The sequence below is a fragment of the Stomoxys calcitrans genome, chromosome 3 (genome assembly GCF_963082655.1).
Source record: "Stomoxys calcitrans chromosome 3, idStoCalc2.1, whole genome shotgun sequence".
Lineage (NCBI taxonomy): Eukaryota > Metazoa > Arthropoda > Insecta > Diptera > Muscidae > Stomoxys > Stomoxys calcitrans.
In genome coordinates, this window is record NC_081554.1 from 106,642,062 (window position 1) to 106,659,788 (window position 17,727).

Here is a 17,727-nt window from a genome sequence, read left to right on the forward strand (position 1 = left end):
CAACCCCATGCCACTATGGACATACACCTAAGCCAGTAATCGGCTTGTTGTGTGCTCTAAAATTTAAAAAGTAATCTCTAAAAAGAAGATTTAATTTAGGAGTTCCGTGATACTTACAAAATTCTTAATTGTTTTCCATACCATTCCCCCAAATTGTTTTATGTGTGGTATTGTGTCCCCACCTAAATGCCCGTATCTGTTAGACGCGAAAGACGGTCAATGACAAAGGAAATGCTCCAACGTCTCATCATCTTCTCCGCATGGCCTACACATGCTATCACTTGCCGCACCGATTTTACATAAGTGAGCTCGTAGTCCTATGTGTCCCGTTATGATACCAATAGCTAAACTGACCTCCTTCTTACTTCCTTTCAGTAATAGCCTCGTCTTCTCACGATCTGGATCCCCCCATAGGATTTTCACCGTCCTACTGACCGTTTCGCTGTTCCACAATGTTGCATGCGCATTCGTCGCCCACTCCCTTAACCCGGACTGCGTCGACCTGAAAGGTCGTCTGTCCTTCCATTTCCCCTTACTCCGTTATGGCCCGGTACCCAAACGATGCGGATTTTCCTATCCTCAGAGAAGGCGTTAATCTGTATGTCAATGGGTCGAATGTCTAGAATATTCTCCAGTACCCCAGTGGGCGTGGTCCTCATCGCTCCGCCTATGCCAAGACAACATGTCTCTGAACCTGTTGTATGGTCCACCAAACTACTGAGACGCAAGTAAGTATTGGTCTACTGATGCTTCTATAGAGCAAGTGGACCATGCTCGGATTCAGGCCCCATTTCGAGACTACGGCCCATCCATATAGTATCCAATATCTGTGGGCCTCCTCAGTACGCTCCTGAATGTGACGCTTTCAATTAAGTATCCTATCCAAGATCACTTCTAAGTACTTGCCCTTGTCAGATATCGAAAACGTTTTATTGAGGAAACGTGGTGCGTCACCTTCGATCTTCGCCTGTTTTGAATAACAAATTTGGTTGAGTGTAGAACTTGCATATACTCCGAAATTCCTAAAGTAATCAAAACAATTAACAGGTAACCATAAAAAGTAGCATAAAATTTTTTTCCAGCAGACTTGTGTACTGAAACAGCAGTAATGTCTGCTTTTCCATTTTCAGCAGACAAAAACTGCTATTTTAGCAATCATTTTTCTGTTTTTAATAATGTTATGTATTGATCTGGCATCATGAACATATGATCATTATGTGCATGATATGGCAACCTTTACTACTTCGTATTTCATTCCTTGTTACTTTTTTTGTATAGAGAAGATCTCTTGTTATATTAACTGAATAAATAGTTTATAATACTTTGTACGAAAACTTCTACTTATTTCTGAGGAATATAACATTGGTGTCAGAAGTGTTGAAACCATGCCACTGGAGGAGAATGACATACGATTATTATCGAAGATGTTTGCTGATGCGATTCAGCAATCAACGTCGGCGGCTGCGAGCGCGGCTGCGGCTGCGGCGACATCAAGTATTTCACAACGAGATGCAACACCAAGGAATGCAATGCCACCAGTGTCGATTCCGGCTTATAAGATGGGCGATTCCACTTCAGTAAGTGACTATTTTGTGCGGTGCGAGTGGTCGTTTCAATTAAGTCAAGTTGCAGAATCGGACTACAAGAGTTATATGCTGGTTCATATGGGCGCGGATCTTTATAATTCACTTAAAGTTCTGTTGAGTCCCAAGAAGGTGGAGGAGTTATCCTACGTTGAAGTGAAAGACACTTTAGTAAAACATTTCGATAGGAAGTGCAACCAGTATGCAGAAAGTATAAGATATCGCCAGGTTGTGCAAGAAAAAGAGGAAGCACTGTCTGACTTTGTGCTGAGACTAAGGAAAGCTGCGACGCATTGTAACTACGCAGAGTTTCTGGACCGTATGCTTACGGAACAATTGCTTTACGGGCTCCAATCAAGAGACATTTGTGATGAGATAATTTCCAGGGAGCCAAGGACTTTTAATGAGGCCTACGAGATAGCGCAAAGGTTAGAGGCTTCACATAGATCTACTGTTGAGATGAAATGTAATGTTAATAATTCTAACCCAATTGAGGAGACTACTTGCAAAGTTGCGTTTAGCACAACGCGTTTTAAAAACAAACCGAAGGATGAAGTTAGGGGGCATGAGACCTCCGGTGTTGTTGTTGCAAAATGCTACGGGTGTGGTGGAAATCATCAAAGGAGTAAGTGTAAGTTCCGAAATGCATCTTGTTTCGTGTGTAGCAAGACAGGCCATATTGCGAAAGTGTGTAAGTCCAGAACTGGCCAAATTTCGGAAGACGACTGTGATGATGGCGAAATACAACGATTGAACGCAGTGTTTTCTCAAAATGGTTCAAGATCAAACAAGCGCATGATTGAGCGAAGGATAAATGGTGTAAAAATTCAAATGGAGTTGGACACTGGCGCACCATGTGGTATAATGAGTAGAAATACATTTCGATCACGGATTGGGAACCAGAGGCTACTAAAGACTGACCGGCGTTTTACAAGTTACACTGGGCATAGAATAGAGTGTGTTGGGCGTGTAGCCGTCAATGTGTCTGTTGGTCTATCTACTCGCAAGCTGAACTTGTATGTCGTCGATGGTGATTTCGACGCGCTATTTGGAAGGGAGTGGATTTCTCAATTTGTGAATGAGATTGATTTTGTCAGATTGTTTTCTTCGGGGCCTGTCATGAGTATTAAAACTGCCACACCGCATTTATCACCTGAGGAGCTGAGTAGACTACAGAGTACATTATCAAAGTTTGACGGAATATTTGGAGATACTGCTGGTAAGTTGGATTTTCCACCAGTAAAATTGAATTTGCGTCCGGACGTTAGACCAGTTTTTGCCAAGGCCAGGGATGTTCCATTTGCATTAAGGAGTATATACGCCGCGGAAATTGATAAGAAAATAGCTTCTGGGTTTTACAAGAAGGTCGATTTCTCAGAGTGGGCATCGACTACTCATATAGTTTCTAAGAAGGATGGTGGCATACGTATAACGGGTAACTACAAACCGACGGTTAACCCTAGAATTATAATAGATGAACATCCCATCCCAAAACCCGAAAATTTATTTAACAACATGCACGGGGCAAAGCTGTTCTGCCATTTGGATATAACAGATGCATATTCGCATCTGCAGATTGATGATGAATTGGCGCATGCACTTACGCTAAATACCCCCACACACGGGTTAATACGACCAACAAGGGCTGTTTATGGGGCTGCCAATATACCAGCTATTTGGCAAAGGACTATGGAGACCATCCTGCAGGGCATAAACAATGTGTGCAACTTCTTCGACGACATCTTGATATATGCCGATAGTTTTGATAACTTATTAGCAACTCTAGAGGCGACATTAACCCGTTTGAGAGAAAAGGGTTTAAAACTTAACAGATCCAAGTGTGTGTTCGCGGCTCCAGCGGTTGAATTTCTTGGGCACAAGATTGATGAGTATGGCGTTCATAAGTCGGATAGACATGTAGCGGCAGTAAGAGATGCACCAAAACCAAGTAACCATGACGAACTGCAATTGTTTCTTGGAAAGGCTAATTATTATGCATCTTTTATAGCAGATTTATCTACAAAGAGCAGGCGGTTGCGTGATGTAATGTCACAAAAGCCTTTTAAGTGGACAGTGAATGCGGAAAAAGCGTACATTGATATTAAAAATGCACTAATATCTGATCAAGTCTTAATGCCCTACGAACCGTCGGCACCACTACTGCTAGCAACAGACGCGAGTGGCATTGGCTTAGGCGCCGTTTTATCGCATAGATTGCCTGATGGTCGCGAAAGGCCTATTGCCTTTGCTAGCAGGACTTTGACAGCGACCGAACGTAAGTATCCTCAAATCGATAAGGAGGCACTAGCCATTGTTTGGGCGGTAAATAAGTTCTTTCTTTATGTGTATGGCCGCCACTTCACCCTTATTTCGGACCATAAACCGTTGACACAGATACTGGATCCGTCGAAGTCTTTGCCAGTTTTATGCATAAGCCGTATGGTCAACTACGCTAATTTTTTGGCGAATTTCAATTTCACTGTCGAGTTCAAGACAACGAAGGCAAATGCGAACGCCGACTACTGTTCTAGAGCAATGCGAATGGACGGAGCTTGTAACACAATTACTGAATATGACGACTTCGATGGATTTCTAATTAACCAAATAGATCAACTTCCTACTAATGCTACTAAGATTGCATCCGAAACAAGGAAAGATGAGAAATTAGGTCCAATCTTACGGATTTTAGAGAGTGGTAAATCTCTCCAAGCACATGGGTATAGATCTCCCGAGATTAATTACAGGTTATCAGGAGGATGTCTCATCTTTGAACATCGAGTGGTGATTCCAGAAACGCTACGTGTGAAAATTCTACAGGATTTGCATTCGGCTCACTTAGGGATCGTAAAAATGAAAGGCATTGCAAGGTCATTCGTTTACTGGCCTGGAATTGATAAGGAAATTGAGAATGTTGCGAAAAGCTGCAAGGACTGTGCAGAAAATGCAAACGATCCACCAAAGTTTAGAGACCACCACTGGCAATATCCGAAATCACCATGGGAGCGCATACACGTAGATTATGCTGGACCTTTCTTAGGCTCCATGTTACTAATAGTAACAGATGCTTACAGTAAGTGGATTGAGGTGAAAGTGACACCTACCAGCACATCGAGCGCTACGATCACCATTCTAGATGAATTATTCGCCACTTATGGAGTACCAACAATGCTTGTTTCAGATAATGGTACTTGTTTTTCTTCAATAGAATTCAAAGACTACCTCACAAAGATTGGAGTGAGATATCATAAATTCACAGCCCCCTACCATCCGTCCACAAATGGTCAGGCGGAACGATCAGTTCAAACAGTCAAGAATGCCATGAAGGCCTTGGGGGCAAACAAAAGCAGTTTACAAAAACATTTGAATGCATTTCTACGCCAATATAGAATTGCCCCGCATTCAACAACGGGACAAGCCCCTGCAGTCTTGTTCCTGGGTAGGAATTTAAGAACTCAGTTGGATTTAATATTGCCACAAGACTTAACAACCAAGATGATTGAGAAGCAATATATGCAGTTTAACGCAACGTTCCGTTCTTTTGATAACTTCCAAAATGTTTATTTTCTCTCCAACAATAATCGGATGCCAAAGTGGCTACCTGGAGTAATATGTCGGCGAATAGGTGACTTGCACTACGAAATTTTATATGAGGGCAAATGTGTAAAAAGGCACATCGATCAAATTCGATCCAGAACTGAGCCTAATAGTGCGGCGAATACCTCGATAGAATACCAACAGTCACAGGATGCGTCGACTAGGTGGAAACGAATTCATATGAAAAGCAGACTATCAACTACACACGATTCCCAAACATCTCAACAACAAGATACAAATTCGTCGTTCCAAGACGATTTTCCGAATACCAACACCTCGTATACGACAAATTTTTTTACTCCATTGTCGGACTTTCATGGTTTTCCCAACTCGGAAGAGAATAATGGTAATGGAGATTTAATTCCTCGAGATCAGGATGTAGTTCTAGAAGATGGAAGTATGCAAGAAGACCCAGGTGAGGACAACGGCGCAAACCAAGGCAACACGTTTCCTTTACGAAAATCTTCCAGGATACCAAGGAAGAGGATCATATTTTCACCATAACAGATCCTATGCGAGGGAAGAATTGTTATGTATTGATCTGGCATCATGAACATATGATCATTATGTGCATGATATGGCAACCTTTACTACTTCGTATTTCATTCCTTGTTACTTTTTTTGTATAGAGAAGATCTCTTGTTATATTAACTGAATAAATAGTTTATAATACTTTGTACGAAAACTTCTACTTATTTCTGAGGAATATAACAAATAACAAATTTGGTTGAGTGTAGGACTTGCATATACTCCGAAATGCCTAAAGTAATTTAAATAAGTAACAGGCGACCATAAAAAGTAGCATATAAATTTTTTTAGCAGACTTGTGCACTTAAAACAGCAGATTTTGTTAGTTGAAATAGCAGCAAGGAATGTTTGCTAAAACAGCAGCCCTTGTTTGCTGAAACAGCAGTAACGTCTGCTTTCTAATTTTCAGCCGACAAAAACTGCTGTTTTAGCCGACAAAAACTGCTGTTTTTTCTGTTCTGAATAACAAATTTAGTTGAGTGTAGTAAAGGAATTGCAGCGTAATGAGAAATATACTATTTAAAAAAATATACAAAAAGAAAAGAGTAGTAGAAAGATATTGTAGCGTAAGAAAATGTGCCGAAGTTGCTCATGCAGAATTTCTTACCGGGAGCCAACATAAGCATCGAATTTCTTGCTGTGCTACTAATTTGAGACGCACATGAAAAACAAAGTGTTGAGTTTCATTCTGAAAACAATATTTAATGTCTTGCATGTGCCATCCAAAGAAAAGCTGACATAAAGATTATTATGCTTGGCTGAATTAGAGGAAAACAAAACATTCAATTCTATTCACTATTTATTCTATTTTGTTGCCCAAATAAAAAAGACGTAAAGAATTAACATATCGCTGCCCCAAAGGTGGACTGTGAGGATTAGTGAGACATCACATAAGCAACTACGGGAACTAAATCTTAATATGGTGTCAAGCTGGAGATTCTTCTGAAATGTCCCATGTTGACCTTGTAGCAGGCTGCGGGACTGAACAGGGAGCGTTGTCCCTTTTCTTAAGTATGTAGTTTCTGTGTATGATAATGAATAATATTATTAGTAGAATCTTTATTTACTATATTTCTAATTATATAATTTAACAATGATTATAAAAATTAAATAAGTGTAAGAAGAAATTCAAAAATAAATAAAGATTGATATGTATAATGAACTTATTCAGTTAAAAAGGTCTGGACAAACTACGTTGTAATCAATTTACGGTAACGTAGAGCGCTTTTATATATCCAATAAAGTTTTTCCAGTCTTGGGTGTCTGTCTCATCTAATATTCATTTAATGCAGATCTGCCGAAAAAGCCATTCCTTAAATGTCGATAAATTGGGCAAATGCCTAAAAAATGATGAAGTGTAGGTTACATAGCGTGCACTGGTCGTCACATCTGGCATTAAATATCCACGCAATTTCTTCATTGGTTTAGTTTTCACTGAGGTACATATGACTTCTCGGTAAGTCCAAGAATTTTATATATACGTTCATTATACATTTATTGTGTAAACTCATTTCTTCAATTGAACTTGCTGCCATTGCATTCCAGTGATTCAGGGTTATGTTTTCATTGATATGGGGTATGTTATACTGGCTTAGATGATTATTTAAGTGATGTGCCCAAAAAAATTTTTTTATACCCTCTACCATAAGATGGGGGGTATACTAATTTCGTCATTCTGTTTGTAACTACTCGAAATATTCGTCTGAGACCCCATAAAGTATATATATTCTTGATCGTCGTGAAATTTTATGTCGATCTAGCCATGTCCGTCCGTCTGTCCGTCCGTCCGTCCGTCTGTCTGTTGAAATCACGCTAACTTTCGAAGGTGTAAAGCTAGCCGCTTGAAATTTTGCACAAATACTTCTTATTAGTGTAGATCAGTTGGTATTGTAAATGGGCCATATCGGTCCATGTTTTGATATAGCTGCCATATAAACGGATCTTGGGTCTTGACTTCTTGAGCCTCTAGCGTGCGAAATTCTTATCCGATTGGAATGAAATTTTGCATGACGTGTTTTGCTATGATATCCAACAACTGTGCCAAGTATGGTTCAAATTGGTCCATAACCTGATATAGCTGCCATATAAACCGATCTTGGGTCTTGACTTCTTGAGCCTCTAGCGTGCGCAATTCTTATCCGATTGGGATGAAATTTTGCACGAAGTGTTTTGTTATGATATTCAACAACAGTGCCAAGTATGGTTCAAATCGGTCCATAACCTGATATAGCTACCATATAAACCGATCTTGGGTCTTGACTTCTTGACCCTCTAGAAGTCGCAATTCTTATCTGATTGGAATGGAATTTCGCACGACGTATTTTGTTATGATACCCAACAACTGTGCCAAGTATGGTTCAAATCGGTCCATAACCTGATATAGCTACCATATAAACCGATCTTGGGTCTTGACTTCTTGACCCTCTAGAGGGCACAATTCTTATCCGATTTGAATGAATTTTTGCACGAAGTATTTCGTTATGATATCCAACAACTTGGCTGAAATTTTGCATGATGTATTTTATTTTTACTTTCAAAATAAGGTTCAAATCGGTTCATAACCTGATATAGCTGCCATATAAACCGATCTGGGATCTTGACTTCTTGACCCCTAGAGGTCGCAAATATTATCCGATATGCCTGAAATTTTGTACGATGGATCCTCTCATGACCATCAACAAACGTGTTTATTATGGTCTGAATCGGTCTATAGCCCGATACAGATCCCATATAAATCGTTCTCTCTATTTTACTTCGTGAGTCCCAATGGGCGCAATTCTTATACGAATTGGCTGAAATTTTACACAGGTCTCCAACATATAATTTAATTGTGGTCCGAACCGGACCATATCTTGGTATCGTTTTAATAGCAGAGCAACTCTTTTCTTATATCCTTTTTTGCATAAGAAGAGATGCCGGGAAAAGAACTCGACAAATGCGATCCATGGTGGAGGGTATATAAGATTCGGCCCGGCCGAACTTAGCACGCTTTTACTTTTTTTTATTATTTTTTGTGTTAACTGGTAAGGCAGTCTTTCGCTTTTGTACTGAAATTTTGTTCTCATAATATATTGAAAATGCTTCTGCTTTGTATAAATGTGGCCTTCTTCTATTCCAGAATCAGGCAACTTAAGTATCTTTTTTTATAAAGAACCGCAGCATATCAGCTTCATCGACACAGCCAAATCCCCAAACTTGTGCACCATAGGATTGAATTGATCTGCATGTACAGATTCCATTTTGGATTCATGGATATATTGTTTTAACGTAAAAAATTTTCCAGGTCATATTTAATGCATGTTTTGCAATAGATAATCTACCGCCGTTTCTAAAGACCAATATTTTCTATGTCTTCTGCCAAAATGACTATGTATATCGTCAGCATAAATAAGTACTCGTATATTGATGTCATCAACCATTATGCCTCCTTCCAGAGAGTCATGTTAGTCATTGACATATAAGGCGAAAAGTAATGGCGACATCAGGCAGGCTTGTTTTACTCCAGAATTCGTATTAAAATATTCGGACAATTCATCCCCATTGGACACTGCTGTTTCTGTCCTTTGACAGGCACTATCAATTATTTTAACTATTTTGTATGATAAACCCATTTCGTATAATTTGTAAAGCATTAGATTTTGTGATATGTTATCAAAGGCTGCTTTAAAATCCACGAAAAACGCATGTTTTTTTCCTCTCTCCCAATTTTATGCTAACTATCGCCAAGAGGTTGTAAATATTATCCGTGGTCGAATAATGTTTTTGAAATCCGGCCTGATATTCTACAATCTGGCCAAGCATATAATCTTTCATTTAAGATGGCCATTAAAATTTTGGCAACGCATCGGAAGTTTCTGGCAAAAAATTCATAAGGAATATTGTCTTCACCAGGTGCCTTGTTCATTTTTACTTTGGACAACAAGTTTTTAATATCATCTACTGACATATGACATATTCTTGTCGAGATTTTCATCAGCGATTAACATTGGTATGATTCTAACATACGGTATGATTATGGACCTCTGCTCTGGGTTAAGCAGTTTTTTTAAAATATTCCTTAAATTCATGTGCAGAGACACTGGAGCCAATGTTAAAGTCCTGGCCATTGAATTCTCTACCTATTTTCCACCACACTCTCGCATTAATTACTTCATCAATTCTAAGGCTGATGTTGTTGTGTTAATTTTGTTCGCTAATCTCGCATATCTGCTTCAACTTTTTCTTTGACTGGAGATATGTTTTCTTGTGCTCTACAGAATTTTGCAAGAGATTTAAATGACTTTTTTCTTGCCCAATAACAACTGCTATAAACCACTTATTTAATGGGTTAAATATCGGCTTGCTGTGCCTTTGCCGAGCAGAAACGATATGTAATCCGTGAGAGTACATATCGTATGATCTTCCATAGTTTTTTCAGATGACAATTGACGTTTCTTTGATAGTTATTCACATCTGACTGCCTCCAAAACAATTTGGGTAAAAGGCTTACTTTCTTAACACTGGCTTCAAGCATGAGGTCGAATCGCTGCTTAACTATTAATATTAACTTCATGACGGGTTATTGGGATATCGCGTAGCTGTGCCCTTCCTGTAGGCGGTCAATTGCACCAATACTCGACCTGTATATCGACGATTCTGTCTGGTTCGCCACACTGTGCAGATAATTGAAAAATGGCAACCCATTGGTTGCACTGGATTGATGTTATAGTTTGGTGTCTGCTTATCGTGATCATCTTGTTTTTCATAGTACACCCTGCTGGCAATGTGAGTAACCTAGAACATTGTAAAAGCTTATAACTGATCTTTCCGTTGCAAACTGTACTTAGTTTGCGACCAGCCACTGGTATTTATACCCTACACCACTACTGTGGTACAGGGTATTATAACTTAGTGAATTAGTTTGTAACACCCAAAAGGAAGAGAGATAGACCCATTGATAAGTATACCGATCGACTCAGAATCACTTCTGATTCGATTTAGCTATGTCCGTCTGTCTGTCTGTCTGCCCGTCCGTCTGTCTGTCCATGTTAATTTGTGTACAAACTACAGGTCGCAATTTTCATCCGATCGTCTTCAAATTTGGTATGAGCATGTTTTTCGGCCTAGAGGCGAAGCCTATTGAAATTGGAAAAAATCGGTTCAGATTTGGATATAGCTTCCATATATATGTTCGTCCGATTTGCAGTAATAATGCAATAAAGTAGTCATTTGTTAACCGATTCTCTGATGTATTTTATAGAAATCGGTTCGGATTTGGATATGGCTCCCATATATATGTTCGTCCGCTTTGCAGTAATACAGCAATAAAATGATCATTAGTTAAACGATTCTCTCGAAATTTTGCAGGAAGGACTCTCGATATTACTGGTGAATTTCAAAGAAATCTGTTCAGATTTAGGTATAGCTCACATAAATATATATCGCCCGATTTTCACTCCTAGACCCACTGCAAGCGCATTTATTGACCAATCTTCCCAAAATTTTGTACAACGCTTTCCTCGACGAATTCCACAATATCCATAAAGTTTCGGTTCAGATTTAAAAATAGCTCCCATCTCCCGTCATTTGCCAACCGTAGTTATTACATTTTGAACGTATTTGCTTTGCTCGTAATTTGATACAGTAATTTTAATAACCTATCTGAATACATCCGCCGAGGTCCATCAAAACTGGTTCAGAATTAGATATAGTCCCACTTTTGTTTTTAAAGGGTAGGTGTAGGGTATTATAAAGTCGGCACCGCCCAACTTTTGCCTTTCCTTACTGGTTTGTAATTAGTTAGTACCAAACGTTGTTGTTGGCTACCACCTCCATATTTCAGTTTGAATCAGATTCATTATTAAATAAATGTATCTCGCAACTGCATATTGGTGCACCCTTGTGGAAAGTGGCCTGAACATTTGGGCATAAAAAGGTATTGTGCTCAGAGTGTTGCAATCGAGAAGTTTGTTGTCATCAGTTGAAAAAAATGTATCACAATGAGCATTAAGGGCCATCATTTTTGTTGTTGGTGTGATAGCTACTAATGAGTTATTCATTATATGTGGAACTGGCGCAAGGTAAAAGAGGTCGTATTCGTTTTGATTTGACAACGGAATGAACAATGTGCAGATGATGTGCTCATTTGAGATTGATGCGTGAGCTGCCGCGATGCTATAGACATAAATGGTATCTACCACCGGTAGAGTCAAATCTGTTGCAAGATTAGACCTTATGTTGCCCACCTCAATAGAAAATTGTTGGGGAGTTAGTAGAAAAGGCTTATTCTATCATGATAAGTGCCAGCCAACAAGTTAATCATGGATGTGTGCATTTCTTGTAAGTTGTCTGCAATTATAATTAACTGGATGCTAATAGATGAAATTAGATGGGATCGGCGGTTATCTTCATTGTTTGTGAGGTTTATGAGTCTATTAATTTTAAAGTTGATTTCTTCAAAACTGTTTTGAGTCCGAGATTCAGTTTCCTTCGTAATCTTTAGGAATGATGTTTTATTTCGCAGTAGTCTTTGTAGTCGGGCTTCATGGTATTTAATGGTGTCGGAAATTTGCTCAGCATACTTTGAATCCAGAACGCCGTATAAGGAATTCGCGAAGTTTCCAAATATATTTATTGCACCTCGTTTTTTCCCTTTAGGAACATTTTTTAGACCAGTCAGCATTTGTTCATGGATATTGCGGAAATGGGTTATCAGTCCGGTACATTGAGTGTTGAAGAGGGGGTGATTGCAGGCTTTTTTCCAAGGCATTAGTTCCGTTACTTAGAAGCTGCACTATGGAATTGTGCTAGCTCAAAATAGATCAGAAGTTTTCATTCTGATAGAAATGGTTTGATTTTACCGATGTGCTCAAAATTTATACCAGGGTTGCCTTTGATTTGAGTATAAGTGACTTGTTGGCACGTCACTAGGGGAAGAAACAATTCTAAGTTCACGAGTATGCTGGTTATGATCAAGTTGACACGTTTTGGTGGTGGAGAACCTTCGTTCTTGTCGCTGAGTACGCCGCTTCGTTTGAGGTGTAGGGAATTATCTCCTTTCTTATTGTCAGGGGTTTGAAAGGGAGAGGATCGAATAAGTGAATGGCTCGCTTGATGACACAAGCTGATGTTTTTACCTCAGCTGTACTGACAAAACCATCGGGCCCAGGGAGCGTTTCGATTACCTTTCCAAGCCGCCAGCTCATGAGAGGTAAATTGTCTTTAATTACGACCATGGTGCCGGGTTGTAGATTTGAAACTAAGTTTGCTACTCGTTGCGTTGCTGAAGTTCATTGATATATTCTTGTGACCATCTTCTCCAAAATTGATGTATTTCGTGATACTAATTCCCAATGTTTTGTCTGAACCGGGAGAGGCCCCAATCAAAAAATGACAAAAAGTCAAAGCAGCGTCATCACTCGGGTTGTTAGGAATTAGCGCAATTGGCCTTGAGTTCAGTACAGATTCAACTTCTATGACAAAAGTTTCCATTTCTGCATCGGTTGTGAGGTCCGTTACTAGCTCTAAATGAACTGCTTTTGTAGCGAAACAACAAAAAAGAGCTATATACGCCTTCTGATGTCTTTTCGTCTGGTTTTAAAGTATGCCCGTATTGGACCGCAATAGTCAACTCATGCGTTGATATAGGGCCTAAAAGGCGTCACCCTCGTTTCTTGAAAATTTCCTATAATTTGTTGAAGAAGTCTTGGCTTGGCGCTTGCGCACTGTATACACTTCTGGAAAGTGTTTCGGGCCAAGTGCCTTCCCCTAATGGGTCAAAAGCGTTGGTTTACGATTGCAAGAAGTGCGGTAGGGCCGCAGTGTTTATTTTCTTTGTATATGGACTCGAAGATTAGCCGAGTTATTATGTCATTGAACATTATGTTCATCTAGAAATAGTGGCAGGCCTTTGATCCGACTCTATCCTCTAAGGTTCGGCTGCTCTTTCAACTGTTGGAGGTCTTCTATGAAAGTTGAATGCTGTGTCTTTCGGACATTGAAGACCAGGGTATTGTAATGGCCGAACTTAGAAGTGTATTTCCCAGACCCAGTGCTACCTTTATCTACCGGCCGTGCTCAGGGGTTTGGGGTGGTGATCTTGGACTAGGGAAAATACATCGTGCACGCTACTAAATCAAAACTTAGGTAGCTAAAACCTACATAACGGAGACCGACTTTGATACGGGAAGAAACAGAAGTTATAGGAAAGATATCAGCAGTACTGATTGGCAAAGAGGACAAGATGTCGGCGCCTCTTGCGTTCTGCACCCACCCTTCCAATGTTATCCATTTTAATGTCCTTGGATAACCCATGTTGATTGCGCTAACACAAACTGAGTTCCTCGTGGAAATAAAAAAAAAACTTAATTCATATTTGAAACGTAACCTACAAAGTCATAGATTTTATTATTAATAAAAAAATATTAAAATGTGTATGTTTATAAATTTAATTATTTTAAGATGTAATATATGTCAATAGAAATGTAAAAAAAAATTAAGAATTAAAAATTAAATTAAAATTATTATTTTTAAGGTGTAATCAAAATGAAACCGGAGTAAGGGAAAACATTATGATGTAAGAAAGCCATTAATGGGTAAATTAATAGTGTAGTGTTGTGTAAAAATAATGAGTGAGTATTTAAACCAAACAAAAAAAAAAAACTTATCCGACTTACTAGAACATTAGGTCCATCGTTGACCGCAGGCCTGTTGTCTTTGCTGGATTCTGGTGCTTAACAAAATTAAAGTAAAATATTCACTCTTGACAAAATAAGTATTTGGTGAAACAAATTGTATTGCGGTTATTCTTAATATCCTAGCAATTCATGGAGAAGGTAACCATGATGCCCTTCTGACGATACGCTCTCAATGATAATATTGTCCTTTTTGTTTTGGATCCTCTTAAGAAACGTCAGGAATTTATATATGTACATATGTCAAAATTTTTCTTTATATAGCTCTATTTATTTCATAATCTTGACAAGAGCTTGGAATGGTTGATTATCCTTTTTGTGGCGTATACGTGTTGGTCAACAATAAAATTTACGGCAACAATCATTTGCAATGGTGCGCCTAAAACAGCCAAAGGTCAGACTGGTGGTGCTCTGGAGATGCTAATTCCTTTTATCTCTCTCGCGGAAAAAAACTTTAATTAAAAAATTCTTGGGAGGAATTAGAGATAAACGCTCCCAATTCCTGAAAACGGAAAACTTGTCTCTAAATTTTAAAATAACAATATGTCCAATATATTTACCTCCCAGAAATATATAATAGCTTCCAATTTATTATACGCAGTCCGAGCCACAGCGAAATTGTCAATTCAAAAAATAAATTTCTTCGAGAAAATCCAAAAATTATTTGACACAAAAAAATATCTTGCCTTTTAATCAACGACATAAACAGTCTGAAGTTTTCTTTCAAATGACAAAATATTTTCTGTACATACTCGTACAAATAAATTGAAAACAAAAGCCTACTCGATAAGAAAATTTATCTAACATGCAGAGTAGCTTCGACCTGGAGTGGAACACTTCTTACAATTCACCCCCTCCCAAAATCAGGCTTTGTGAGTTATAACTGCAAAGACTGATCAACCTTTCTAGGACCATATATCCTTTGCAAGATAAATTCCTGTATTACCACTTTCTATATCTTGAAGTTCATAATTTACCTGTCCTATACGTCGAAGCACCTCCGCATTTATACCAACCGGAGCTAATTTACTATTAAAATATGATGCTCTGGAACTCTGAGTAAAATTCCTCCTGACGACCTTTTGTCCAACGGTAAATTCCTTCTTTCTCGATTGCAAATTATATAATCGAGCATTCTTCTCGTAAGCGGTATGAAGTCTGAATTTGATCTCTCAATAAAGTGAATTGGTCATCCCTTTCTATCTGACTGTCTGTCTCATTTAATAGTTGAAGTCTTCTCAGTATGTCGTAGTCTTTTCCATGTAAAACCATTGATTGGCCAAAGACAATTTGGTACGGTGTCTTTCCAGTCGTCTGGTGGATACTATTTTTTAACGCGCAATTTATACTATCCAGATAAACGTCCCAGTCTCGTTGATCATGCCGAATATATGATCGCAACGCTTCGTTTATCGAACGATTCACACGCTCACTGGCGTTGGCTTGAGGACTGTGAACAGCTGTGAAAATATGCTTAACACCATATTGCTCTAAAAATTTCTGAAAATCCTTACTTCGGAATTGTGTACCTTTATCAGTAAATACCGTTTCGGGTACACCGAAACAATTGAAAATTTCCTTATGTAAATAATCAATTATCTCCTTTGATGCAAACTTACGCAGCGGTCTAAAAAAATAAATTTGGAAAAATGATCCAAAATTATCAATATCCCAATAAATCCTTTCCTAGTCCTGGGTAGTGGTCCTATTAAGTCAATATAAAATCTTTGAAACGGTCGGTCCGTCTGGACGAACTGTCCCAATGGAGGTCTCATAGTTGTCGTTGGGGTCTTTGATGTCTTACACAAGTCACAATTCTGAACATAATCCCGTACGTCAGTGCATAACCTAGGTCACTAAAAATAACGCCTTACCCTTTCTAGGGTTTTGAAATTTCCACCATGCGCTGAATTAGGCAAATTATGTGCAGTGTGAATCACATCTTTTCTCAATTCAGTTGGCACAAAAAGTTTCCAAGAATTAGATTCGTCGGAATGACCCTCAGAAAATTTGGTGCGTTTATAAATAAATTTGTCAAAGATTATAAAATCTGGTAAATCGTTCTTTTCCAATTCTGTTCTTAATTTCGAACATTCAGTAGACTCAAATGCTTTAGAGTCAAGGTCGATCGCTGGTAATATTTCCAAATCAATTTCTTCGATAAAGTCCTCGCCTTCATGAACTCGGGATAACATATCGGGTACAACATTTTCTTTTCCACTGCGGTGTTCGATGGTGAAATCAAAATGTTGCAATTTCAAAGACCATCTGGCTACACGACCCGATAAGTCTCGCTGTTCCATTAGCCATTTAAGGCTTGCGTGGTCTGTAACGACTTTAAACTCTTGCATCTCGACGTATGCTCTAAACTTCTGAACAGCTAACACGACCGCCAAGCATTCAAGCTCTGTAATGGTGTAATTCCTTTGTGCCTTGTTCAGTTTTTTCGACATGTACGCAATAGGTCGTTCATTCCCGTCTTTATCTTTTTGAGCCAAAACAGCTCCAACCCCATACGTAATAGCGTCGCACTGAAGAATAAAGGGTTCATTTAATTCATCAAAAGCAGCTTGTGCTTCATCTGACCACTTATACTGTCTTTTCTTGGTCAGTAGTTCTGTTAATGGGTACGTAATGGTAGAGAAATTGCGTATAAAACGCCTGTACCAACTCGTCATACCCAAGAATCTTTTAAGTTCCTTGATTGTCCTGGGAGGCGGAATTTCCTTTATCGCACGCACTTTCTCCTCATCGACTTGCAAAGTTCCATTTCCGACAATGTAGCCGAGATACTTTACTCTGGATAATCCAAAGATACTTTTACTCACATTTATAGTGAGACCTGCCTTACGAAGATGTGTGGCGACTTCCATCAAATGTTTTAGGTGTTCGTCAAAATCCCTGGAGACAACGAGCAAGTCGTCTAAATATACAAAGACGTGTGATCGCAAATTGTACGGAATAACTTGATCCATAAGCCTACACAATGTCTGCGGCGCATTGCACAGTCCGAATGGCATTCTTGTAAATTGATAGATTGGCCGATTCGGCACTGTGAATGCTGTTTTCGACTTGGAACCTTCCTCCAGTTTGACTTGCCAAAAGGCATCCTTCAAGTCAATTTTCGAGATACAGTATACTGGAGGAAGTCTTGCCAGCAGCCCATCAATATTTGGAATAGGATATGCATCCATTACAGTGGCCAAGTTTAGTTTTCTACTGTCCACGCACATTCTTGCCTTTCCTGGTTTCACAACGACCACTACCGGAGATGAACAAGGGGAACTCGGTGCTTCCTCAATAACACCCAATGCGATCATTCTGTCCAATTCTTTGCAAAGCAGTTTCTC

The 17,727-nt window shown here is 39.0% G+C and overlaps 2 protein-coding genes across 4 annotated transcripts in view; one reads left to right on the top strand and one right to left on the bottom strand.

Annotated features, from left to right (window-relative positions):
* Positions 1–17,727, bottom strand: part of LOC106093872 (monocarboxylate transporter 9) — a 233,821-nt gene that overhangs the window by 212,180 nt on the left and 3,914 nt on the right. The gene's annotated exons all lie outside the window — the stretch shown is intronic.
* Positions 1,320–5,791, top strand: LOC131996389 (uncharacterized protein K02A2.6-like). 3 transcript variants are annotated; one of them, XM_059366035.1, is made up of 2 exons: positions 1,320–5,592; positions 5,648–5,791. In XM_059366035.1, exons 1-2 carry the CDS (start codon positions 1,386–1,388, stop codon positions 5,728–5,730), a joined length of 4,290 nt encoding a protein of 1,429 aa, XP_059222018.1. In that variant the 5' UTR covers positions 1,320–1,385; the 3' UTR covers positions 5,731–5,791. The 3 variants fall into 3 exon arrangements, with proteins under 3 accessions (XP_059222018.1, XP_059222019.1, XP_059222020.1); XM_059366036.1 differs by having other exon boundaries at positions 1,320–3,531; positions 3,592–5,757; XM_059366037.1 differs by having other exon boundaries at positions 1,320–3,531; positions 3,595–5,757.

What these genes read in the sequence shown, in the direction of transcription:
- LOC131996389 (XM_059366035.1), top strand. Translation starts at nt 1,386, where the DNA reads ATGCCACTGGAGGAGAATGACATACGATTATTATCGAAGATGTTTGCT. An exon ending in AAGTATGCAAGAAGACCCAG is followed by an intron (nt 5,593 to 5,647) that starts GTGAGGACAACG and finishes AAAATCTTCCAG; the next exon opens with GATACCAAGGAAGAGGATCA.